This window comes from Aedes albopictus, chromosome 1, assembly GCF_035046485.1.
Source record: "Aedes albopictus strain Foshan chromosome 1, AalbF5, whole genome shotgun sequence".
NCBI lineage: Eukaryota > Metazoa > Arthropoda > Insecta > Diptera > Culicidae > Aedes > Aedes albopictus.
This window is the reverse complement of record NC_085136.1, coordinates 286,536,449-286,564,317: the sequence shown is the minus strand read 5'-3', so window position 1 is coordinate 286,564,317 and position 27,869 is coordinate 286,536,449. Positions and strand designations below refer to the sequence as shown.

The 27,869-nt window shown below is 39.0% G+C and overlaps 1 protein-coding gene across 12 annotated transcripts in view; it reads right to left on the bottom strand.

Annotated features, from left to right (window-relative positions):
* LOC109623069 (peripheral plasma membrane protein CASK) overlaps positions 1 to 27,869 on the bottom strand; it is a 259,898-nt gene that overhangs the window by 39,508 nt on the left and 192,521 nt on the right. For 6 of the 12 annotated variants that reach the window (XM_062846932.1, XM_062846933.1, XM_062846935.1 and 3 more), the window contains exons 2-6: positions 26,325 to 26,516; positions 25,916 to 26,149; positions 12,585 to 12,614; positions 10,409 to 10,516; positions 9,589 to 9,727 (exon numbers count right to left, since the gene is read on the bottom strand). In XM_062846932.1, the coding sequence (XP_062702916.1) occupies positions 9,589 to 9,727; positions 10,409 to 10,516; positions 12,585 to 12,614; positions 25,916 to 26,149; positions 26,325 to 26,516 (703 nt within the window). The remainder of the gene's footprint in view (positions 1 to 9,588; positions 9,728 to 10,408; positions 10,517 to 12,584; positions 12,615 to 25,915; positions 26,150 to 26,324; positions 26,517 to 27,869) is intronic. The other 6 variants (XM_062846934.1, XM_062846936.1, XM_029860297.2 and 3 more) reach the window with 2 other exon arrangements.

Below are 27,869 nucleotides of genomic sequence, written 5' to 3'. Positions count from 1 at the left end.
TTCCTCATGTGGAGTACAGTGAATATATTTTCATAGCAAAAACTTTTGTTTTGAACGAAAAAACTGCTTTTAAATGTTTGATGATGACGATGATTTCAATGACGAAAAGTTCAACGTTAAATGGCATGTCAAGTAAATCTCATGAAATATCATGTAAACTTCCATTATATGTCATGTTGTTCATTATGACTCAGAGTTTTTACATGGCATATAACGCAAATTTATATCATGTAAACCATCATAACTGGAAGTTTACATGACCTAAATGAAGTTAACATGACGTGTAATCCTCATTATTTTTATCTGTGTAGGTTTCAGGGTTTCATGGGGATCCAGGATGTTTCAGGGGGCATTTTAAGAGCGTTCCAAGGGTGTTTTCAGAGGTTTTTTTGTCTGTATTAACGAGATTTTTAACCCTAGCCTAGTTCAACTCGGGACCTACACTTTACTTCCCTTCCGAGTATGTCGGGAGTGGGATTCGATCTCAGGTCCTCGGCGTGATAGCCTTCCCAAGTAACAAAATTAATTTTATAATGCTTTTGAAGAATTCTTCAACACCTGTTCTTTAAAACTGATTATAAACCCAATTGCTCTGCAACACTACATCAACTCAATCAAAAACCCGCCATAAGACTAAAGAGGCCCATCCTATGGTAGTCTTGGAGAGTTGATTATAAGATTTTCTTAAAACCTGTTGTGCTTCACAAGATGTCTTCAAGGCGAATTGATCTCTGCTTGCAGAGCACTTCAAGTGCACGATAAAACGATCATAAAATTGTCTGTTTTTGTTGCTGCTGCACTGCTGCAGGTTTTATGTTGGATGATTCGTTTGTTTGAGTCGGTAAAACCATCATAAAAATGATACAATATTATAATTAGGATTAATTTCTAACACACATTGGAAATATTTCCCTATTATAACTAGGTTGTCCACTGCCAAGCGAAATTCATCGTATATATGTTGCATGATACTTCCAAAAATTGCAACGCGCTGCGATAATAATGGAGTAATAAAATAATGAAAACTATTATTTCAGGTCAGGAGAGCAATATTAATGAGTTTTCTCAACATGGCTTCCGTCGAACTCGTCGAAGACATCCATAATTATCGGCGGTTTTATTCAACATCACCATAAGATTGTCTCAAATTACTTTCAACTCACGCAAGAGTGAAATGGGTAACTCAAGAATACTCTGATTTATAACGTTCTCAATGCAGCCTGGTTGATCTCCACCAAGAACGCCAAAAAACTGATGTAAATTTATTTCAACTTATGCGAGGGTAACAAGTGTTACTCAAGAGTAGTTCGATTTATGACGCTCTTGATGCGGATTTATGCAAACTCCTCCGAGAACGCAATGAATCTTATGTATCAAATTGTAAACAAACAAATTAATTGCATCGCAATGCGATGGTTTGTGTAAAACTATTAGGTGGTCATTAAAGTTCGATAAATTACATTAGCAACCCGGTACCGCTGCCATCCGGAGCACTCCGAGAACCGATCTTGGTGCGGTGCAGTGTCAGATTCCTCCGGTCGGCGTTCCCCACAGGTAAGTAGTTGTTGATTTACATGGTCTGCAGCAAAACCAATTCATCATCTATTGCATGGGAATCGACGTTCTGGTTTATCAAACAAACCTCGTTTCGGATGCTGAAACTGGAAGAGTTTGACACTGCGCCGCGACAGAGTCGGTTTTCTAAACGGGTGTTCTTGTTTGGCAGCAATAATCGATCGATCACAATCAGATTCTGATGCTCAAGTTTTTTCTTTTATTTTTCATTTAAAAATCTGTTCTCACTCAAGAACAGTTACTCTTGCTCAAGAACGATTAATTGAAGATAACTTCAAGAACCTTTTAAAACTGGCATTAAGGTCAACCGTTCTTATTGTGTTTGTGGTTTTATGCACTGAACCCCAAGTATTCTTGGAGATTTTTTTAAAATCACACATTGCTGAAGAATAGTTGTGCTCAACAGAAACTGTAATAAAATCAATCAGACTACGCAATGCTTTCATAAAACTATCATAAACATAAATAAAACCATATTGAATCAAAATTGTTACTTGGGTTGTGTTCTAACCACCACACCAGGTCCGCTCCATGATTTTCAGAGGTGTTTTAGAGGCTTTCAGGGGTTTTGGGAGTTTAAAGGGGTTTCAGGATGTTTCAGTTGGGCTTTAAGGGGCAATTCAAAGCGTTTCAGGGCCTTTCAAGAAATCCACGACGTTTCAGAGAGGATTCAGATGCGTTTCAGGGGATTTCAAGAGGTTTCAGAAGGTTTTAGAACGTTCCAGAATGTTTCAGGTGAGCTTGTAGGGGCGTTGCAATGCGTTTCAAGGGGTTACAGGACGTTTTAGGGAGACTTCAGATGCGTTTTGGGAGGCTTCAGGTGGGGTTAACATGCTTCAGTTGCGCTTTTAAGGGTCCATTAGATGGACAAAAAGATTTGTCACTGTAGTCCGACATTTATCCAAGGTTGCCATGATTCACACTATGTTCGTCATTTGTTGGTCTTGTTTGGTCAAATATTTGTCATGTGTAATGGGACCCTCAGTTACAAGGCGTTTGATGGAATTTCAGTGTATATAAGGTATTCCTGGATGCTTCTGGTGGACTTTTACGACAAGGCAAAGCCCACTGAAAGTCGTCTAGAATTCCGTGATATCCCCGTAACCCCAAGTAACAATTTCTATGCTTTCTGCTCTTAGACATTATTAATGAATGTTCGTCATTCATTTAGTACACCCTTTAATGTTTAATGAAGCATCACAAGTAACAATGGCAGCTGAATGACAGCTTATTCCGCCAAAATTTTCAAAATCAAGCCTTGGAGCGGTTTATTCATCTTTTGTACAGCAATTATGTTTGTTGGGATTTCAAGCGTTTCCAGCCAAGGAAATAGCCGTTGTTAATATAATATAATTAGATATAAACTGTTTTATAATATAATTATACACATGTCATGTTTTTATAATATACCAAATTATATATAAAGTGTTTGCAACATGGAATATTGTCAGAATAAATTCAATATCAAAATTTTATATTGCTCATTGAACATTTCACTAGTCTGGGTCGAAAATTAATATAACGTTAAGAAAGCGCCTTTAAAAGAAAAATAAGTATTTTTGAATCACTTGAAAAATCGATTCGGGCGATTTTATACGGCTTCAACATCGATTCAAAAAATCGAATCATTGGAACAAAAACATCGATGTCGCGAACATCGATTCAAAATTGTCCAACGCTGTTCCATACACCCGACAAAGTGGATTTGCTGATCGACTCTGAGCTGTTTTTCAACATCCTCAAACCGAGTAAGATGAATCTAGCAGACAACCTACCGCTCCTGCGAGAAACTCACTTTGGGTGGATATCGTGTCTGGAGTCATCGTCGAGCCTCAAGAAGCCAACGCATCCGTCGACGATGTCTATCAGATGATGCAGCAGTTCTGGCAAATCGAGGAAGTGCTAGACGTCCCGAAATTTTCCACCGAAGAGGTGACAACCGTTGCCCAAGAAAATCAAACGGGCAAGAGCGATCATCTTTCGACGAACGAAAAGAATGTCCTTGTCATCAACGAACCAACCATTTTTACCGACAGTGAAGCTGAATACCACAAGATACCGTCGTCAAGCAAGGTGCCTATCGGAACTGACCCGGTGACAAACTCGTTCCTCGTTCCATTCGACCCGATTGGAGTTCATCCGAAGATGATGGTTCCGATGCCTACCGGATTAGATCCGGTGCTGCAGCCCGTTTCGCCGAAACCAGGGTTCTATCCCACGCCGAAGTGGAACCCGAAATCAACTGGAATGCCCCCGGTGCCTCAAAGTCCGACCGGATCCCTTTCAGCGCAAGGCCAGTTCCTTTCCGGCATTCCAACCGCAACAAAATCCGACCGGTCTCTTTCCGGTACTCCAGCCGTACCAATCTGCGACCGGTTCCTATTCAGTATCCCAGACGCTGCAGTTCGTGACTGAATCCCGTTCGGTAACCCTACAGTTCCAGTGTTTGACCGGTTCCTTCCCGGTAACCCAGCAGTACCAGCGTGCAACCCGCAGCTAATCCCATCCTATGCTCTACCGCGGAGCCAGTCCGGTGGTCTATTCCGCCCTGATGCCCGTCGATACCAACTCAGGGGCCAAGACGCCTATGTGGCTTACCGATGTTCCTCCGATAGCCACGCCGATTCCGATGCCCACTGAAATCAGTTGGGTGAGCAATTCCGGTCCGATGTTCGTTAGTTCCTATTCCATGGTCAAGCCGATCCGGATGTCTACCCGTTCGGTGGGCAAGTCTGACCAGATATTCATCGGTACCCGTTCCGGTGGTTAAGCCGCCTTCGATGTCTGTCAGTGTCAGTTCGGGGGTCACTGGAATCCGCCCGTAGATCAAACGCATCCTGATGTTTACCGGTGTTCGTCCGGTAATCAAGCCATTTCCGAGGTCCACTGGAATCAGTCTAGTGATGAAGCCGATCGTGATTATCGCCGCCGGATCCAGTCCAGCAGTCACGCCTTTGATCATATCAGTTGGTCTCAGTCCGGTAACTAAGATATCTCCGACGTTCGCTAGAATCCGTCCAGTGGACAAGCCCATTACGATGTCCGCCGGTAATCGTCCGGTGATCAAGATCAACCCTATGTCAACTGCCACTGCTACAGTATACCCGCTGGTATTTCTTGGTGTAATGTCAGCATCATCAGGCATGCATCGAATTGTGATGCCTAATCCGAAGAAGCGAACCCATAGCCATAACTCGACCGGCAACCAAGCCAATCCGGAAGTCAGCCGGGACCCATCTGGTCTTGAGAGAGCCTCCGGAGATGAAGAAGTGGTCGCGGTGTTGTCAAAGATGAAAAAGCCACCACTAGATCCGCCACCGGTAAACCCGACTGCTGCCCATAAACATCTATATTTCAACCCGTGGTCAAGGAAGCTACCCGATAGGCCATGCAAGCCATGTCGGACAAGCGGGGCATCCCGAAGCGCGTGTCCCGAACGCGCCCATCCAACGACCCGACGGAAGCCGAGCAAGACGCCACAGAACCTATCGAGGACAATACGACCTCCCCTGACCCAGTAAACCATAATACGTTTTGAGTAACCTCAACGGGGGGTGTATGTTCCGTCTACCGTCGGAAGCTAAACCACCACCACCACAAAGCGATTAGCTTCACTCATATTTCAAGCACACTAATCAACTCCTGACACTACTTACTTTGAAAAATCATAAATCAAGAACGAAGCATCGAAGAAACAAAAGATTTTTTAGAAAATGAAAGCAAATTTTATAAGAAATCAAAAAACAAAAAAAATGAACTGGAAAAAGTTTTCAACAAAATTTTTACAGTTGAGAAAATTCACAAAGAAAAGCCGGAAAAATTTTCAAAAAAAAAAATTTTTGAGAAGGTGATTTCATAAGCTTTGATCGCTGAAATTTTACAAAATTGGTCATAACTCAGGAACGGAAAAAAGTGCATTCCAAAAATTTCTGCGATCAAAGCTTATGAAATCAACTTCTCAAAAATATTTTTTTGAAAATTTTCCGCGAGTTCGGGCATAGTTTTTCCGGCTTTTTTTTTAAATAAATTTTCTCAACGGTGGAAAATTTGGTGGAAACTTCTATCATCTAATATTTTTTTTGGATGCCTGTGAAAATTTGCCTTCGTTTTTATTAAAAAACCTTGTTTCAACGATGCTTCATTCTCTGGTTATGATTTTTCAAAAAAAGGCTTATATGGGACAATTTTCAACAAAATGGGCCATAATTCAAAAACGAAAAAAAGTGCATTCCAAGTATTTCAGCGATTAAGGCTTATGAAATTGCCTTCTCAAAAATATTTTTTTGAAAATTTTCCACGAGTTCGGTCAAAGTTTGTTCAGCTTTTCTTTACGAATTTTCTCAACTATGGAAAATTTTGTGGAAAACATTTTCCGTTCATATTTTTTTTTGGATTTCTGAGAAAATTCCATTTTCTAAAAAATCTTAGTTTCTACGATGCTTCACTCTTAGTTATGATTTATCAAAGTAAATAGTGTCAGGGGAAAACAAAATTCCACCTAAGTTTTCCGGGAAAATAGGAAATCCTGAGTTTTCTCAATTTTTTTTTTGTTTATTTATTTATTTATTTATTTATTTACACATAAAGTCAACAGATAAAATGTTTACCCCAATGACATAAAAAAACGAAAGATACATTATTACAACTAAATTTAACAGAAGATACGCTTAAAGCTACGCTTATTTACTAAACGTGACACATTAAAATCAAATACAAAATAACAAGTATTGAACAAACGGGACATATCACGAACCGGCTCATGTAGGCTGTAATTGGTGTTTGCAGGTGGAAGATTGAGAAACGGGTGAGATCTTAGACTACGGCGGCGTGTGTTTATATGCAGCATTCCTAGAAGATCAGGGCAGTCTATGTTGCCTTGCAGAAGATCTCCTACAAAGCAGACTTTGGCCACATTGCGTCTAGCACTGAGAGGTTCCAAGTTAATAAGTTGACAGCGGCTTTCATAGCTAGGCAAAGTTAGCGGATTCCTCCACCTGAGATGGCGTAGCGCCAAACGAATTTGCGCTGGACTCTTTCGATGCGGTTAATTTCATTGTTGTAGTAAGGAGCCCAGACTACTGCCGAGTATTCCAGGATGGGGCGTACAATTGAACAGTATAGCGACTTCAAGCAGTAGATGTCCTTAAATTTTTTGGCAAAGCGAAAGAGGAAGCCAAGCTGCGACGATGCCTTGGCGACGACGTAAGCGACATGGTCTTTAAATGTCAGTTTAGAGTCAACCAGAACTCCGAGATCCTTGACTGTCGATTCGCGTTTCAACCGAACACCTTCCAAAGCGTAGTCGAAGTGGAGAATGGACTTCTTACGGCCGAATGATATGACAGAGCATTTAGATACATTTAGTGACATTCGATTTGATGAGCACCAAACAGCAAAGGTTTCAAGCTGGTGCTGTAGAAACGCTGCATCGGGACGTTGCTTAATCGAGAAATACAGCTTCAGGTCGTCAGCATATGACAGTTTCATGCATTTAATGATAATGATGACGTCGTTCATATACAACAGGAAACGAAACGAGCCAAGATGACTGCCTTGGGGAACGCCGGACCATACTGTGAACGGCAAAGAGATGTGGTCACCAATTTTTACATACATACTGCGTCCAGTTAGATAGGATCGAAGCCACATGAGGAGGTTGTTGTTCATACCCAGTTTATCGAATTTGACCAGATCGATTAGGTGATTCATTTTATCGAAGGCGACAGAAAGGTCAGTATAGATGGCGTCTACTTGATGACCACTTTGAAACTGGCGTATCAGGTACGACGTGAAACACGTCAGATTAGAGGTCGTCGATCGTTTTGGAACAAATCCGTGTTGATCCTCAGAAATGTAATGTGCGTAACTTTGAACTAGTTTGTGTAGAACGATCAACTCCAGTAACTTCGACATAGCGCACAGTGAAGCAATACCTCTGTAGTTTGAGACAGTTCTTTTGCAGCCTTTCTTGAAAACGGGAAAAACGTGCGACTCCTTCCAGCAATTAGGAAAAACGCCGGTTGTCATGGAAAGGTTGAAAACCGTTGTAAGAGGCGCGGCAATAGAATTCAACATGACGTTGTATTAAAAACTAGAGCATTATGTTTAAAAAAAATAAATAAAAAAATAAAATAAAAAAAACAGAAAGGGTAAATCCAAAGATATCCGGTCTGAAATCAAAAGATGGCCTTCAAATAAATTTAAAACACTTGTGTACCAGTGCCATCATAATTGAACCCTCTTTCAAGTAGGGTAAATCGCCAATTATTGCACACCTTGAAAACTCGCTAATTGTTGCACACTCCATGCTTTTATTATGGGGTGTTGGCGATTTACCCTACTTGAAAGAGGGTTCAATTATGATGGCACTGGTACACAAGTGTTTTAAATTAATTTGAAGGCCATCTTTTGATTTCAGACCGAATTTTCCAAAATAAGAACTGTGAGTCGCCGCAACGAACGAATACGATTCGCTTATCGTGGCGCAGCCGTGATCCAACCAACAAATCGTCACTGTATTGTCATTGAATAGATAATTCAGCAGTGTACACTACGTTTACACCCGTCAGCTCTTACATCTTTTAATTTACAAAATCTATTGAGCAGATTAGTTAAAAAAACTTCTTCAAATACAGGATGTTGTTTTCTAATAATAACTACAAAGCTATTGAACACAAGTTATTCTCTTGATTAACAATGTCATAATCATTAATGACTTCATAGCCCCAGGGAACTCTTGCACGCTCCTGAAGCCCCTATCACCCACTGAAACGCCCTTGAAACTTGAGACCCCCTCAGTCCTGTTGAGATCCCCTGAAATCTCTTGGAATGTTGTTGGAAATTCTTTGAAACGCCCCAGATAAGGAATAAAACCACCTAAGACTCCCTGTAACGCTCAGAGATTTCTCAAATGCCGTTAAAAGACCCCTAAAACTCCCATGAGACCTCCTGAAACACCTCAACAAACCCCCTGAAACGCCCTAAGGTCTCCTGGAATGCATTTGAAAATCCTCTGAATCCTCTTGAAACGCCTCCGAGATTAACTGAAACCCCTCGAGATTCTCCTCGAACCCCTAAACGCATCTGAGCTTCCTAAAACGGCCTTGAAATGTCTTGAAGCACCCATGTAAGCCCCATGAAATTTCCCGGAACCCTTTTGAAAAACCCCTGAAATTCCTACGAGACCCATTTGAATACTCCATAACGCCCCTAATGCTCAACCGTTAGAATCTTCTAGTTTGACCATTCGTTCCACCCTCCTTTGGATCGTCCTCGGATCTCCTTTTGTGCTGTCCCTTACTGGTGCTGAATCTATAGTTATCGTCATTATTATATTTTCTTATATACAATGCTTCTATTACATAGTTCTTCCTTTTTATGCAGGACATACACAAGTTGCTTCAACTGCATAAAGACCACCATATAAAGAGGTTTAAGGATTTTGGTTTCGTAAATTTTGAACTAAATTGCACGCGCTGTTTCTTTAGAAGGAGCATTTAACCCCGCACTTCCCAGTGAGTGGGAAATGATTCTTGTTTTGCTCCACAAGACGACTACGACTCCGACGACTACGACCATACTCGGTGACATCGAAGTCGATGTGTAGCGAGCGGCAGAATTTATCGATGCCATTTAATGGAACGTTATGGAAATCGAATGAAAGTTTTACTGTAAATCCTACAAGGTTATGTGCACACTATGCTGGGTGCATCGTGCGCAGTGCCACTCAGTCAGCCAGTCCGTATTTTATTGAATTTTCCCCTGAATATATGCAAAACTTTGTGCGCTACAGTTGCCGTTCGTTCTAAAGCTCCTTGACTTGCCTGCTGGGAGTGTAGGTATGGGAGTGAATGTGCCCGAGTGTTGTGTGGGAGGATGCGATGCAATATGTGGGGGGATATGTGTAACACAAATTGTTCAACAGTAGTCACAATACACAATGTATATATGTAGTAGGTACCAATAACAGATGATTGAGAACGCAAGATTGCGATCTCAAGAAGCAAGTCCTACCTTGTTCCTTGTGGGTCTTATCCGCCGACTGGCAGGCAATGCGCCACTCCTGAAGCTCTGGCGAAGGTATCAAACCGGCTGAACCTCCCGCTGCATCGTGTCTGGCTTGCCACCAGTGGTGATCGTCTTTGCTAATAATCTGCGATGTTTGGGTTGGAAAAAAACAATCCGATTAGTACGAGTACGAATGTGCTTGACAAATAGTGTGTTTCTTGGAGATTATTAGTTGAAATGATATGTAAGGACACAGCTTAGTCTGTGGAATGTCGGGTTCGATGCAAGTACAACCATGCGGCTCCATGGGTTTCATACTGCAGAAGGTTCAATTTGGCACCCAAAGTGGTGGACTTTGTGAGTATTCAACTATGCTATGCTAATGAAGTTTCCACCGAACACTAAGCTGAAAAGCATGTTTTATCCTTGCTACATCCAAAAAATATGAAGGAGAAAAACAAATGAAAATGAAAACAGAAGAAGAAGGATAAGAAAAAATAAGAAGTTGAAAAAAAAACGAAACAGTGTAGAACAAAAAAGTATCAAAAAAGATGAATACGATGAAGTTGTAGAAGTAGAATTAAAACATTGGTTGAAAAAATAGAGAAAGAAATAGAGAAGAACAAGACGGAAAAGTAGAAGAAAAAGAAGAAAAAAAAGAGGAGAAAGGAAAGAAGAGAAAAAGGACGAAAAAAGGGAAGAGGAAGAAAACAAGAAGTGGAAGTTGTGATCTGAGAACAGGAAGGCGAAGGATTATTGTATTCGATTGTTCGTGGACCAATCAGGCAAAATAATTATTATCCCCCCATATTTATTTTCCACTTACCTGTAGTATATCACCAACTCGGAAAGCTATCCCCGCTTGAGCGCACGGAATCAGCTCGTCGTCCAACGGGTCGTAATCGAACTGGGCACGAACGAAAATCTGATCGACCAGGTGGGGTTGGAGGGTGACCGGGAAAAAGAAGAACAAATCCGATTAATTTGGTTGCTCGCACCTAGGGATGGATGGGCGGCAATGTTGCAAGTAGATTGGTAGGTACGTATGCGTCGTGTTCAATGTTCATCGAGCTTATGTGCTGCGGCGTTCAATGTAAAGCTGGCTTGTGTTAATAAACGAATCTGGTACGGAAATTAAAAACAATCCTTACTGATCCACTCATGCAAATGACGGCAGCCGAAATGCAAATAAAGATAACCTCGAATGTTTCGGTGGAAAAAATGTGAAATAAAAAATGAACATACAACTGGAATAAAACATTCATATTCCCACTTAGTAATGTAAATGAGTGGCCCCTTTTTGTACGCTCGAATTGCTGCCGATGACGGCGAATTTTTTTTTTCTCTATTTGCGACCAATTCTGCCCCGGATGGATGATGAGGATAAATTATTATTTTTTATATGAACCAACCAAATGAAGCCTTAATTAGTTTGCCAACATCGCATCGTGTGCTCAGTTGGAACGGGTGAGCTCATTCGATACGAGAGCAAACCAACAACCAACAGAAGAGCATTAAATGCTATTGGAGTGGTTGGCTAATGGGGTGTCTCAAAAATCAATTCAATATCTGAAGTATTGTGAAATGAAAATATAAATTTTAAAAGTTTAATATACATTTTTAAAGTTTTGTTAAATTTTCTAAATTACCCAATCATTTTAATTTTTATTTGAAATTTTAAATAAAAAATCATACACATAAAGTATGCATAATGAGTTTAAGTTTTTATTTTTATTATTTTTTTAATTTGCTGACGAAAATTCTTATGTTTTAAGGCGAAACACAGTGCACAGTTAGAGGATAAATCGAAGTATTTTCTAAATTCCTAAATATCCTGATGTTTATCAATTTTCCTTTTTTTCACAAATACGAAATTTTTCGAAATTTTCAAAAAAAAAAAAAAAAATCAAAATCCAAGATATGGAAAATGTATCCTGTTTCACCTTAAAATAGATTTTTTATCGTATTTTATTTATTTTTTTTTCATATGAGAGCTGAGTGTCATAAATTTTCAAGATTGTTTATCATGTGCATTTGGTGTTTTTGTGTGATTTGTGTTTCGTATATTGCTATTTACGTTCTTTCCATGGAGTGCATATATTCGTGTTCAATAGGCTCGACGTACTTAGTGCAAATGTCCCTTACTTTTCCAGGAAAAAGTACGTTGTGGCCATTTGCGTGATTTAACTAATAAGTTGCCTACTTATGACAAAACTGCATGAATTTCCTCATTTTTTTTATTTTTTAACTAAACAACGGAGCAATATTTTCAAATTCGGTTTTCATACACAGTTAAAAAAAATATTTTTCAAAATTTCGTTAAAAAATTGCTTTTTTGAAATTGGAAAATGTTTTCCGTTAGGAAAAAAAAAAACAGTAGATACACAGATGCTTTCTCAAACTGAGTATGAAAACTAATTTTGGAAATATTACTTCGTTATAAAAAAAAAACAAAAAATGAGGAAATTCACCCAGTTTCGCCTCATGTGTTTTCGCATTTTTCGACAACGTCGCACTTATCACTTATCACGGAACGAAATCCACGGTAATTTTATGGATCAAAGATGCACCGCAAACGGTAATCATAGGGGAGCACATAATTACGTTAATTGCTAGTGGTTCGATGCTATGATGTGAGCAAATCATGCAGGAAACGGTCGGAGCTACGATTCGCGTAATAAACGGTTTAATTGTTTGTGTGCTTGAAATTTAGTTGAAAATGAATTTAAATAGGCACTAGTTTCCATTACAATTGTACGAAGCGCCATTAACGCGAAAATAATAGATTGCCTACGCTAATTAGGTTCAATTTCGAATTCAGATGCATATATCGTAATTGGAAATCAGCAACAATTACAATGGACCTTATCAAGGTAACATTCACATAATCATACAAAAACAAAAAGAAAAAAAAAACGAATAAAATGAGGATACAGATATCAGCATGCGAGGTGTTATGCGTGTGATGTTTCATCCATTTACTCTTTCAAAGGCATACTTACTAAAACGGGCGCTGGTCTTATCCTGAATAGCTGCATGAGTGGAAATGGATAAGCAAAATAGTTATGGGTATCATTAGTCTGAATGAATTTTACGATTTTCAAATATCATTATATCACTGCTTGCCACTTTATCATATGAACTGAAAATCTCCAAATGTAAATTATTAACAGGGGGTTTCAGATCGTATACCACGGTACACTTGGTGCACTGCATTGCCAAGTGTGGCACATTTTTTAAATATTTGCCATAATTTTTAAAACTCGTCATATCTAACCTGTTGAGCTGTAACTTTTCGAAAAGTGCATCAAATATTCTCAAATTTTCATTGAAAGCTGATAAATAAGTTATTCATGAATGATCCAAATTTTAGAAAGATCAGGCTATTCTACATGAAGTTAGCAATATTCTAGAAAAAAGAATAATTATCCAATAGCCAACTTTATACTGTTATATCTTTTTTTTTTTTTAATTTTTTTTATTTGTGAATTTTAACTTTAGCTAATTCTTCACACACAGTTATATCTCCGGATTCCATGAGCCGAACGCTTTGACATTTTGAGTGTTTGTTGAGCTTTGGAAAACATTCGACTTAACTTCAAATTGTTTATTAGAAAAAAAAAGTTATAGCAATTCAATTTTTTATAAAAATGGTCTATTTTTAACATGCATCCCATAACTTTTTTCAATTCATTGCCGAATATTTTGTTACTTTCAAAACATATTTATATTCAAGTCAATTAGAGTGAATTTAAATGAATTTTGAAGCGATATTGAAGTTTTGGCTAGTGTGGTATTTCATTAGAAGAAAAACCGTGTTTACAATTTTAAGTTAGGTCATATTTTTTTTTTTGAAACTCATTATGTATATAACTCATAAACGTTCAAAATTTCATTGCATTGTCAAGGAATACTCAAGGAATTTCTCCAGGGATTTATCAGCAATTCTTCCAAAAGTTTTTTCAAAAGATGCAATTTTAAGAGATTTTTTTACAGATATTATGAGATTCTTACAGAAATACCTCAAGGGTTTTTTCTTTAGAAATAAAAAAAAAATGAAAAACCAAGAACTCTTTCAGAAATAATTGTTGTATTTTTACCAGAGGTTCTGTAGAAATTTTTGTGGAAGTTCATCCAGAAGTTTTTCCAGGGAATTGTTTTAGTAAGTCGGCTCCACAGGCACGTTTTCCACCATTTGGAAAATTTGTGCCTTTGCTTGGGATTCTCTTGAAGGAACTTCTTCTTCTTCTTCTTTAGGCTCGATGTTCGCATTAGAACTTGGCCTAACTTCAACTTAGTGTTCTTTGAGCACTTCCACAGTTATTAATTGAAGGGCTTTCTTTGTCTGCCATTGCATGAATTTGTACATTGTGTGGCAAGTACAATGATATACTATGCCTAGGGAGTCGAGAAAATTTTCCCGACCGGAACGGGATTCGAACCCGCCGTCTCCAGATGGGCGATCCATAGCCTTAACCACTAGGTTAACAGGAGGCCCTTGAAGGAGACCTTGAAGGAACCTTCTGGAGTTTTAGCAGATTTTTCTGGTGATGCTTTAGAAATTTTACCAAAAATTCTCTCCAAAATTTCAACAGAAATTGCTCCACAATCTTTTCCATGTTATTTTTAAGGAATTTTACAATAAATTCTTTTATAAATACATACAGAGTGATTTTTAGTTCTTCTGGGTATTTTTTTAAACATATCTTTAAAAAGGAACTGGTCTAAGTTTGTTTTTTTTGTGTCTGCAGGATGTCTTACAAATAATTCTCCAGATAAGATATTTGCTTTCAGAGTTCTTTCAGAAGTTTCTCATGTTTTTTTCATGAGAAACATGAGAATTATGAGTTTTTTCAAATATTCTTGTAGGCATTCATTCAGGATTCCCTCCAAAGATAACTTCAGAAATTTCTTCAAGGTTTTTTATCCAGGAATTCTTCCAGAAAATTATCAAGAATTTGTCTAGGAATTCCTTCATTTTTATGTATATTTTCTAGAGAAGCTTCTGAAAATAAAACCCACGGGAAATATCTGCAACAATTCCTGTAAAAATCTCTGAAGGAATTGCAGGAGATTAAAAGAAACCCTTGTAGGAATTTCTGATAGAATCTCAATAGGACTTTTAAAGTAAATTGAACAAATTTCAGAACTTCCTGATGTAGTTCCCAGAAGAAATCCCCTAGAAAAAATTATGAAGAAGCCTCTGGAGATATTTTTGATGTATTAATCCCTGAACAAATTTCAGAAAGAATCCATGCAGGAGTTTTTGAAAGAAATCCTGAAGAAAGAAATCTCCTCTACGATCCCTGTAGAAATCTCAGGAAGTGTCCTTAAATTAATCTATAAGGAAATATCTGAAGAAATTTCAGGTAAATTTTTGAAGGAATCCCTAGAGGAGTTTTTAAGAACTTCCTTAAAACCTCTGGAAACTTTTGGTGGAATTCCTAGACGAATTTAACAATGAATTTCATGTTAAATTTCTGAAGGAAACCCCACAATACTCATGGAGGATCTGAAGCAGTCTGTGAATGTATTTCTGATGAAATTCCTGTATGAATACCTGAAGAAATCGCTTAGCCCTTTTATGCCGGAGTGTTTCTCTTCTGCTATCGTAACCTCATTGGCGTCAAATACGTTTGTAGCGCTCAGTTTCATCGCTGGGGTCATATATGCCCCCTCCAGCTCGAAAGGGCTAGATAAGCTTCTAGATCTATATCCTTAGAAACATTACTCTTGAGATACTCTTGAGATATTCCTGTAGGAATTTCTATTAAATATTAAATGCCTAAAAGAATCTGTGAAAAAATTCTTAGAGTTTTACAAAGAGAGAGTTCTAGAGAAATTTGTATGAACTTTGGATTTTCTGTATGCATCCCACAATAAATTTCTGGACAAATTCAAGCGGGCATTTTCGAAGGAATGTCTGGTGCAATTCCTCATCAAACCCTTGGTGGACTTCTTGAAGAAAATCTGTAGGAATTTTTGAAAGAATCTCCAGAAGGAATCCCTTTAGAAAATCCGAAGGGAGAGACAAAAAAAAAGGAATTTCTCGGATAAGTTCTTGAAGGGACATCAGAAGCCCTGGAAGAATTTCTTAAAGAATCCCGGGAAGAAAGATTTAGGATCGAATTCCTAGGATAATTTCGAAAAGTATCAATGGAACATTTTTGGAAGAAATTCATAAAAGACTTCTTAAAGCAAGCAATACTTGAACGAATTTATGGAGGAATCTCATAAAGAATTTCTGATGGAATTTTCTGGGAAATTCCTGAAGGAATCCCTGGAAGAATTTCTTAAGGAAACGTGGGAAGTATCGCTGAAGGAGTCTCTGGAAAAAAGTCCTTGGAGAAATTTTTGGGAGAAATCTGAACTTGATTTTCTGAAGAAACTGCTGAAAGCATTTGGGCATGTTTTTTATTACCGTACGGGATTGGGCCGAAGGGTCCCAGATTTTCATGAAACTTTTTCCCTAGCTCATGGATGTATGAACAAAAAAAAAATGAATTCTGGGTCGCCTATTTTCCCCGAAAACTCAGGTGGTAATTCTTTGTATCCCCTCACACTACTTACTTTGAAAAATCATAGCTCAAGAACGAAGCATCATAGAAACAAAGTTTTTTTTTTAGAAAATGAAAGCCAATTTTCACAGAAATCCAAAAAAATATGGACTGGAAAATGTTTTCCACAAATTTTTCCACAGTTGAGAAAATTCGTAAGGAAAAGCCGGAATGCCCAAACTCGTAAAAAAATATCAAAAAAATATTTTTGAGAACGTTATTCCATAAGCTCTAATCGCTGAAATTTTTGAAATGCACTTTTTTTTAGTTTTTGAGTTATGGCCAATTTTGTTGAAAAATGTCCAAATGTGTCATATAAACCTTTTCTTTGAAAAATCATAACTCAAGAACGAAGCATCGTAGAAACAAAGTTTTTTTTGTAGAAAATGAAAGCAAATTTTCTCAGGAATCCAACAAAAATGGGAAGGAAAAAGTTTTCCAGAATATTTTTCACCATTAAGGAAATTCATGAAGAAAAGCCGGAAAAACTATGCCCGAACTTGCGGGAAATTTTCAAAGAAATATTTTTGAGAAGGTAGTTTTATAATTTTTGGAATGCACTTGTTTTTATACTTTTCACAAAATTGACCATAACTCAAGCAAGAAAAAAAAAGCCCATTCCAAAAATTTCAGCGATCAAAGCTTATGAAATTACCTTCTCAAAAATATTGTTTTTGATAATATTCCGCGAGTTCAGGAAAAGTTTTTCCGGCTTTTCTTTTTGAATTTTCTTAACGGTGGAAAATTTTGTCGAAAACTTTCTTCACTTCATTTTTTTTCCTGAGAATTCCTGAGAAAATTTGCTTTCATTTTCGTTAAAAAACTTTGTTTCTATGATGCTTCGTTCTCGAGTTATAATTTATCAAAGAAAAGGCTTATATGATACATTTGGACATTTTTTAATAAAATTGGCCATACCTCAAAAACGAAATAAAAGGTGCATTCCAAAAATTCAGCGGTTAAAGCTTATGAAATAACCTTCTCAAACATATTTTTTTTGAAAATTCTCCACGAGTTCGGGCGTTGTTTTTCCGGCTTTTCTTTACCATTTTTTTCAACTGTAGAAAACTTTGTTTCTATGATGCTTCATTCTTTAGTTATGATTTTTCAAAGTAAGTAGTGTAAGGATAAAACTAAGAATTTCCACCTGAGTTTTCCGGGAAAATAGGCGACCCTGAATTTTTTTAATTTTTTATTTGTTCGTATATTCATGAGCCCAGGCTGTGGAAAATTGTTCATGAAAATCTGAGACCCTTCGGCCCAATTTGTACGATAAAAAAACAAATGTCCGTTTCTGAAGGAATCCGTGGATGATTTCCTGAAATAATTCGAGTATGGATTTCTAAAGAAACCTATGGAGAAATTTCGGCATGATTTCTCGGAGTAACTCTCGCTGGTAGGCTCTGGGACCATTTGGGAAGGGGACCGATTTTGAACACTTACTGCTATATGTAAGTAAATCTTGGAAGAATTGACTTGATTTTTGATGCAAGGTGAGATACATACGTACAGTATGTAGCCATGTACAAGTTATACCGAAAAGTGTTCAAAATAGCCCCCCCCTGTCATATGGTTCAAAGACCCTATTCTTGGCTGAATTTCCTTAAAGATTTTTATGAATGAATCACTGGAGATTTTTTTTATAGATATTCATGGATGGTTTTCTAAATGAATCCTTCGATATTTTTTTGAAGAATCTCTCGAAGAATTTCTGAGTAATCCCTTGGGAAATTTCAGGGCAACAACTAGTCAAATATCGGAATTAGCCCTTGTAAGAACCTGGGAGGAAAATTCCGAATGAATTATTAATAGAATCTTTAAAGAGCCCGAACAGGAATTTCATGGGTAAACTTTAAATACATTTTTGAAGAATTCCCGCAACAAATTTCTGAAACCATCCTTGAATTATTTCTTTTATTGGAAGTCTCGATATCGCCGATTTTTTCATGCCTTAAAAAAATAATTTCAATATTTCGCAATTACTGTACTTCTGCAGCAAAACTATTTTCTTAGATATAAAAGTCTGAACTCCACAGAGTTTGAAGACCTACACAGCAAATAATTTTGTAATATCCAGGCGCGTAATTTCAGGTGATGTATTCATTTTCAAACGTAATCTCACTCGGTTACATCGTTTACCAACAATTATCACACTCACCATGCACAACCCTGGTTGGCACCGGAAAGTATCAACAAACCCAACAAGTTGGCACCGGAAAGTATCAACAAACTCCTCGAAGCAGTATCATATTTATCACCTTCCTTCTAACTCGATGAAATAGCTGAGTGGTAAGGGATATGCCTCACAATCAACGGATCTGTGTACGAATCCATGCCAATATTTTACTAATATATGATTCATCAATAGATCCGGTTCTAGCGATTGTTAGACCCAATCTCAAGCTGCGGCGGCTAATTTGTTGCATGAAAATGATGTAATTGTTTACATCACTTTTACGACGCGACTGATGTGCAGCGAAAATGATGCGATATCACAAGAGTTTTTTGCTGTGTAAGGACAATGAGGTACAGATACAGGTGGCGCAGATAAACATTGCAAACCACTGGTTGTCTCTTTTGTTCTACCGCTGGTCAAATGTAACTCATTTAGTGACGTCACTAATTGAGTTACAGTTGATCAGCGGGAGAACAAAAGAGACAACCAGTGGTTAGCAATCTTTATCTGCGCCACCTGTATCTGTACCTCATTGGTGTAAGGAGTGTCCACGACCTGTCAAACATGTACTTCATACATTTAAGACATAAACCCTATGAATGATTTGCATAGTTGGCGAACGTCACAGTATAGTTTTGTTGATTCTCTTACCAATTTGTTTAATTTTACGATTATTACATTTCCGAGTGTCTCGGTTAACTTTTTAGTAGGTTTTAGTTAAAAAAAATGATTGCAAACGCTGGGCTAAATTTAACAACATTGTATTAAAAAAGTTATTGATTGTTGGATTCCCGGAAATCCGGAAATAATAAGAATTTTTACAAATACAATTCCGTTCAAAATTTGGTCATCACGTGGTGCTATTATTCATATCAGCCACCGGTTTGAGAAAAGTGTCGTATATCTCATGTGGTGGATCATTCCAAGTATACTACACAGCAAATAATTTTGTAATATCCAGGCGCGTAATTTCAGGTGATGTATTCATTTTCAAACGTAATCTCACTCGGTTACATCGTTTACCAACAATTATCACACTCACCATGCACAACCCTGGTTGGCACCGGAAAGTAACAACAAACCCAACAAGTTGGCACCGGAAAGTATCAACAAACTCCTAGAAGCAGTATCATATTTATCACCTTCCTTCTAACTCGATGAAATAGCTGAGTGGTAAGGGATATGCCTCATAATCAACGGATCTGTGTACGAATCCATGCCAATATTTTACTTATATATGATTTATCAATAGATCCGGTTCTAGCGATTGTTAGACCCAATCTCAAGCTGCGGCGGCTAATTTGTTGCATGAAAATGATGTAATTGTTTACATCACTTTTACGATGCGACTGATGTGCAGCGAAAATGATGTGATATCACAAGAGTTTTTTTGCTGTGTAGGTAGATCTATTCAGTATCAATAGAGATGATATTACATGGGTTCTTAGAGAGGTTCGAAAAAAGGTCCAAGTAGTGTCAGAGAGGATTCGAGGGCTCTAGGACAGGGGTTTTCTGTCTTTGAGATGCGTTTAGGGGTTCTCTGGATGTTTCTGGAGGGCTTGCAGGAGCGTTTCATGGGATCTCAGGAGGATAGAGGAGTGGTTCAAGGGGTTTCAGGTACGGTCCCTCAGGTGGAGCTCCCTGAATCCCTTTGAATATCCTCTCGAAACTCCTTTGACATGGCCTAAAACCCTTTGAAACAAACCCCCCTGACACCCTCTGAAAATCCTTCCGAATAGTAGTGCTAAAATTATGCTCTTTCATAACAACGCTTCCAAGGAAGGGATCGGTCGATTACATCAAAGAAAAAAAAACTGTGTTATTTTACAATGTTGTCTGCACATCTTGTAGATAGAATCAATAAAAAATGAAGATGGTCTACTGTATCGGGTTTTTGCGGGATTATATACCTATTTATGCACAAAATATCGTCTGCTTATGCCCTTACGCACTTTTACAATTTATGCTCCCCAGTCCGTGGCATTGAATGTTGAATGTTCTATGTAATAGACAAATAAATTACAGCTTTACAGCATAGGCTAGATGAATGAACTGCGCGTTTTCATTTGTCGGTGCTCATACCTGCCGTTCGCAACACTACAAAGAGCTTCAAAAGTTCACTTTCATCACGACGTATAAATAGATCAAGCTATTCTTGTGGTATTTATTTCGTCAATTTTTTCGGTAACCCTGTGGGTATTTATATTTCATAACTCATTGGGAAATCCCTTCTTAAATGGTTTCCCATTCAGCTTGAGCTTGTGCTTGATTGATCGCCCGTAGATACTACTCCAGTATCGCCAGACCAGCTACACTCACACATAGAACCAATGAGATATCTGCCGGGGACTAGCAGGCATCTTCAGTGTGTGAGTGTTGATGATCTTCTATTTTTGGCCGACAATGGCGTCTGCCATGTCATGTTGCCGGTCAATGTGGGGAAGGGTAATGAAGTGATGATTGCAATCGTTTTTATCCACATCTGCGTCAGCACAAATTCATGCGGATTTCGGAGTGTTGGTGGGACTTGGTTGGCAGAATGTTCACACATTGATGCGTGGATGGAGTTATCCACCGATGAACCGAATTCATCGCGGTCCGAGAATTTTGACACTAGATCTGGGCCATAGACGAGTGCACCGCCCGCTGAAAGTTCACTCGGGCCGCGAATTTTGACACCACAGCGGGGTCGACTCTCAACAACTTCTACCCAGCTGAAAATTTGTTTAATTTATTGCATCTAGTTTTCGCGATGAAGTTGCAAAAATATGGGCTAGTGCATTAACTATATGCATATGCATGACTTTAAATGTAAATTCATGTAAGAAATCAAAGAAAAATATTATCAGCGCATTTTGGTGATGCATCTCTGAGTAGAAGTTGTTGGGAGTCGACCCCGCTGTGCTGTCAAAAATTTTCAGGCTCAGTGAACTCAATGTTCATCGGTGCACTCGTCTATTCCTAATCAGAATTATTCAATTCTAATTGGAAATCGTTAAATTTTTCCATAAATGAAAGTTTGATAATAATCGAAATTTTGACACCGTACACCGATGGATAAGTCCATACCAGGGTGATAGAATTGTGTATTTTATTCTAAAGAGGTGCGGCACATTTCGCTTGATTGCATAACTTGTAGGCGTTATCTAATACACTGAAAGGCGGCTTGCGGTTGAAATTCCTATTCTGAGGGTCAATTTAAATACACAACGCCACTAAATTTGTGCAGACTGATTTTCGTTTCATTTCAACAGATTAATGTTTTCAATTTTACCATGGACTCGATTTACAATTAAAAAAAGTTTATGTTGGCAACCGGGTTCAAGCCAAGAACCTTGGGTCTGTCCATAAACTTCGTAGACTCTTAGGGGGGGGACGGGGGGGTCTGGCCAAAGTCTACGCTCCATACAAATTTCGAAAATTTTGTATGAACAAAAGTCTACGAGGGGGGAGGGGGGGGTCTGAGATGGCCGAAAAAAAGCCTACGTAGTTTATGGACAGCGCCCTTGAGATCATCTGGCTCGCACGCTACCACTCGGCTATCGAACCGGTTGGTCTCTCTCTCTCTCTTCTTGGCGTAACGTCCTCACTGGGACAAAGCCTGCTTCTCAGCTTAGTGTTCTATGAGCACTTCCACAGTTATTAACTGAGAGCTTCCTCTGCCAATGACCATTTTGCATGTGTATATCGTGTGGCAGGCATGAAGATACTCTATGCCCAAGGAAGTCAAGGAAATTTCCTTTACGAAAAGATCCTGGACCGACCGGGAATCGAACCCGTCACCCTCAGCATGGTCATGCTGAATACCCGTGCGTTTACCGCCTCGGCTATATGGGCCCGGTTGGTATGAGAGGAATCAAAACGCACTGAAGAAGCGTTTATGACTCGATGATCACGTTTTGCCATGGTAAATTTAAAAACCTGAATTAATCCACCTATGGTGAACAGAACCCTTCTTACACTTATTAAAATTATTGTTGTATTATTCATATGTATGATTGTGATTTTTGGTCATTCTAGAAAATATTGTAGTTGATTGCTTTCCATAATAGGATCATCGACCATGGGCTCAACTACCAGATTTTTTTGTCTCAAAAGCGTAAATTTTATTACTCCTTAGTACTCCTGGAAAGATATCTCGGAAACAAAATGTCCAAACGGCATGAAATTTAATAGCATACTACTAGGATGCTGTAGCTTTTATTTGATGCTGAGAGAACTCAAATCGATTGACACACGGCTGATTCATTTATCATGAAGCATTTTGTCAAATACCTTTTAAAAAGTTAAGTTGTATTACTCCAAAGTACTCCCCGAAAGATATCTCGGTTACAAAATGTCCAATCGGAATGAAATTCAAAAGGTGATACACTTTGTCAAAAATATCTAAAATAATTAAGTTGTACTACTCCCAAGCACTCTTTGAAAGATATCTCGGTAACCGAACGTCCAATCAAAATAAAATTCAATAGCGTTCTACTAGGATGTAGTAGCTTTCATTTGCTTCCAAGAGAACTCAAATCGGTCAACAGACGGCTGAGAACCGTGAGTGACATTTTTTTGTAACATACATACACACACACACATACACATACACACACACTCACACACACACACACACACACACACACACACACACACACACACACACACACACACACACACACACACACACACACACACACACACACACACACACACACACACACACACACACACACACACACACACACACACACACACACACACACACACACACACACACACACACACACACACACACACACACACACACACACACACGCACATACAGACATTTGCTCAATTCGTCGAGCTGAGTTGATTGGTATATGTGACTTGACCCTGCGAGCCTCGGATCGAAAGTCGGTTTTCCAAGCGATATTTATACCCTTCTTATGGGTGTAAGAAGGTTAAAACATTTTTATGTTGGTCATTACAACAAGCCGTCTTTCTGCACGCAGAAAAATGGCGCTTGTTTAAAACAATAAAACGCATGGTTGATTTTCAAACTGAGAATTTACTTATTCCAAAGTTAGATTTAATTGTTTTCATTTAGAGTTTATCGATAAAAACAACCGATTACGATCATCTCATATAAGGTCAAAAATTTCATTTGTTTCAACAAAATAAAAATCCTTAACTTGGTCCGAAAGCACTCACACATCTATAAAATGCTTACCCCAACATCGCCACAACGAAGAAGGTCCAGCAAATCCATCACACCAACTTCCAAGTGCAGCTTTGACCGTGATGGATAACGCGCAGGTACTCACGACAGCATCCACAAAAAGTTGACCGGTTTCGCCTTTTTTGTCTTTTTTTAGTCGTTCTCCTTCCCATACGCTTACCGACGGTCTAAAAATAGATTTCCGAGCTGCCGCAGTTGCTGCCGTCACCAACACAATCACATTCCAGGTTTGTTAGTGGCAAAAGTGCAGTCGTTTGAATCAATCCATTATTTCATGTTGAAAATACCATATCTCTGTTTGTTTTAACAAACTGTCAAAAATTTCGAGAAATGCAAATATTTGTATTATCAAACAATAGAACAGTTCAGTTTAAACTAGAAATCAGTTTGTCGCTATAGTAAACTGAAAAATCAGTTGATTTGAACTAGAATTTAATTGTGTTTACAATTTATTTTTCTGCGTGAGTGTAGGATTGAGACACTGTGCTGTGAAAGTTTAGAAGGCAAAGAAACGAATTTTTTCTACCCGTTTCTGTTCTAGCGATGGCTATGATCGTGTGAATATACATGAGTTGTATATGAAGAGAGAAGGGAGAAAGTATATAGAAAGATACAAAGTAGGAGGAAAGGGACGGGCCAGGGATTGAACCCAGGACCTTCTGCGTATGAATCAGAAGCAGTAGCCACTAGACCTCCGAGCCCGTCTTTTAAAATGGTTTCCCAATTTCTCTGGGTATTTTCTCATGCATTATCTTCAGAAACTTCCCCAGTATTTTTTTCTGGAGTTTCCTGGATCAAGTAGTTCCTTTGGGACTTCCGTCAGCAATTATTTTGTCCGAATTTAAGAAATCAAATAGAAATTACTTCGAAAACTCATTCATCAATTCTGCAGTAGCTTTCTCATGCATTTTTTTTAGAAATTTCTTCAATAATTTCTATGGGTATTCTTTCAGTAGTTCGTTCCACAATTCGGTCTGTTATTACTTTGAAAATTTCGTCAGATATTTCTTTGCCAAAGGCCTTTACAAATGAATTGGTGAAGGTAGGTTGCAATGAAATTATCTACAAATTTCACCGAACGGTCCTCAAACGAATTTCCCAAAGAAACTGCCGAAGATGTATTTAACAGAGATTCGTTGAAGAAATTTCAAAAAAAAAATGCTGAATAAGTTTCCAAAGACATCGTTGAAAGAACTTCCAAGCAAAATGCAAAAGGAATCGCCTGATGAATTCTTAAAAAGTTGCCGATGTAATTGACCAATATGAAATTATCAAAAAAGCTTCCAACAAAATTGGCGGGGATAATCAGAAAAATATTTCTGAAGGAATCCCCAAAGGCATTGCTAAAGAAATTCCCAAGAATAGCCGAAGAAGTTCCTAGTCAAATTCCTGAATTACATCCCAAAGGAGTGGCAAAAGCAGTTTCCAAGAGAATTGCCGGAAAAGCCTAAGCAATTACCTAGGAGCTTTCCAAAGAAATTGCCTGCTAAATTCCCAAAGGAATCCTCAAAGGGATTGCATTAAAGAGATTCCAATGGATTTGTTGAAAGAATTTGAAAAAAAATCTTTTGAAATTCCCAAAGAAATTGATGAAAGAATCTCCAGAGAAAAATCGGTAGGAATTTTTAGAGAAAATGCCGCAAGAATTCTCAAAATTGTTATAGTTTAGACGTAAAAAAAAAAAAAAAACATTTCACATGGTTTTGCCCACACTGGCGCGTATGACACCAACTCCGTGAGTTTAGATCTTTGTTCATTAAAACTCGAGAAGTGGCTTAGTTATAAGCTATTGAAAGTTATTTCATACGTTGTTTTTCTAGATTGATGCCTAGGTCTGCATATAAATCGTTACTGTCCGAATCTGATATGCCCAGTTATTACAACATAACTAAAATGCTTTCAATTGAAACTCTCCGATTTCGTTTTCCCGTTAATCTCTGAAATACAAAACGAACAAGGTTGAATTGAAGAATAAATCACCATTTCCTATCCGGATATACAAACGAATGCTACCAAAATCTGATACGGTGCATCAGTATGGTACTTGTGCATCCAACCAGCATAACGCCGATAATGTATGGTATGCCAACCAGCAAGCCGAGAGGATTCTGTTTGCTCGAATCGTTTACAATTTCAATTTCTACTTCGTGACCGCGGCCGCACCACCGACCGGTACGAAAAGGTACAAAAAAGAACTCACTCTGTTAGTGACGGCAAGGCAAACACATCCGCTGCTGGAGTGGAGGATTTTTTTTCCCGAAAGAAAAAAAAATGGAATATGTACGCCTCTATTTGGCAACGGCAAATATCATCCCACATCCGGCTTTTTCCTTCTTCAATAAAAAAAAGAGTCTTCAAAGCTCCCGTCGCGTCGCCTCTCTTGGTACTTACCTCAACTGGTGGTGGGGCACTTCTATATGAAGGAACTATCTTAAACGTAACGGAACCACGCGCGTCCCGCAGCATGCGCTGTAATTGACTAACGTTCTGGTTCTGCACCGCTTGGCCGTTGATCTCCCGGATTTCGTCGCCGACGTGCAGCGTCGCCTGCCGGTGGATCATGCCACCGTGCATGATCCGGGCCACGATGCACCGGCCATCCTCGGTCATCTTCAACGTTATGCCCTGCGAGGGGGAAAAGAGGGGAAGAAAGGGAGTTGGTGAAACTAGTGGCAGAGGTTCGCTTTGATGTGTGGATTGCCGATTGTAAAGTGGAAGGCTTTTACAGCCGTTTCAGATTCGATAGGCACATTAGATGAGTTAGGATGGTGGTGTAGGATATCGATGACCCAGCACTTACCATCGGTTCGTCGGTGTTCTTCTGGAACTGCACCAGACGGACGCGCGTGACATGCTGCAGGTCGCCGGTATCACCGTTGTCGATATCGTCGTTGCCTCCATTTAGGTAGGGTGCGATCGGTGGTGGTGTTACTCGTAGCGCTTCCTCGCCGTATACTTCTCTAGCTACCACGTCATGCGTGTGTAATAGAGCCTGGAACAAAACACAGGAAAATGAGGGAAAAATTAGGTTTTCGTTTTGGGAAGATTCAAAAATTACGTCCATCGTTTTTCGGGATTTCTAGACCCCCCCTCCCCCCTCTGTCACGCAATTTCCCTATACCCAATACACGTACTGTCACACTTTTCTAGACCCCCCCCCTCCCCCAAATGTTGGACGTAATTTTTGAACGTTCCCTTTTCTTGTGAACAACAACTCAGTCCCTTTAACAATGCCTCACCCAAAACGGGCACGCCCTAGATGCACCTGAACATACTCCTCGGATGCATCCGAAGAGCTTGAAGTTTGATTAATTGAATTTGAGCGTTCAAAGAACGAAACGAGCACAACGAGTGAGCAATTATTCACTTTGTTGAACTTCTTTAGACTAGAAACGTGCAGTCAGCAGTACCAAATTGAACGTTTCCCATGGAAGATAAAGAACTTTTTGCCGGGTGAAGTCATCCAGGATGCACCTAGGCACCTTCACATTCAGTTCTTCCTCTGGGCAAACAGAGCTCGTATAAGATAACAAACTACCGAAACGCTAGAGCAATGCAATTCCCATTTGGCACCAACAAGAAATCATACCGTCGAGAAGAGCATACCCTTCCCGTATAGTTATGCACCTTTTCTCATGTTTCTGCCATCAAATATTCTTTCTGTCATAGGAGAAATAAGTTCCCAAAGACGCTTGGGAAACGTCGTCGTCGTCGTCGCTTTGGAATGCATTTGCGCCAAGCATCCCCGAGCTACGACAATAGCAAAAGGAATCAAAATATACTTCAGGGTAAATAATTTAAATGAAGGAATTGAAGCGGACGCCCGGTCGTCGGTCCCACGTGCTTTATGCGGAAAAATTCAAAGCACGGAGCTTAGTTTTGGATACCCCCCCAAACGAACACGCCCGCTTCTGGTTGGAGCGGAATCCGTTTGAAGACAGGCTTCTGGCGGCTCGCCACATTCATTAGCAGGAATATATAGTTTATTTAGATGCCCGAGTTGGGTTCGAGAAGCGAGCGACAAAATGATAAATGTTGTGGCTTTGTTGGCAATTTGGAACGAAGGCAGTTTGGCAGGCAGGCAGTCAGTGTGCGACCGGGATGAAGGATGACGGATTTCATTATCTTCATACTGGAATGAGTAATGTTGGGGACATGCTTATCCGAATATTGTGGTGAGCCAAGATGAGTAGCTAATTATGAGGTCTGCAAATAAGGAACTAAGTTAGAGGATGTTGAAGTGCCCTTGACGGGCACCGAATGCGACGCCCCCACAGCCCTCGGTCAACATGTATGTTTTATATGTTTTGTAATTCCCTGCACAGAATTAGGTGTCTGTCACTAA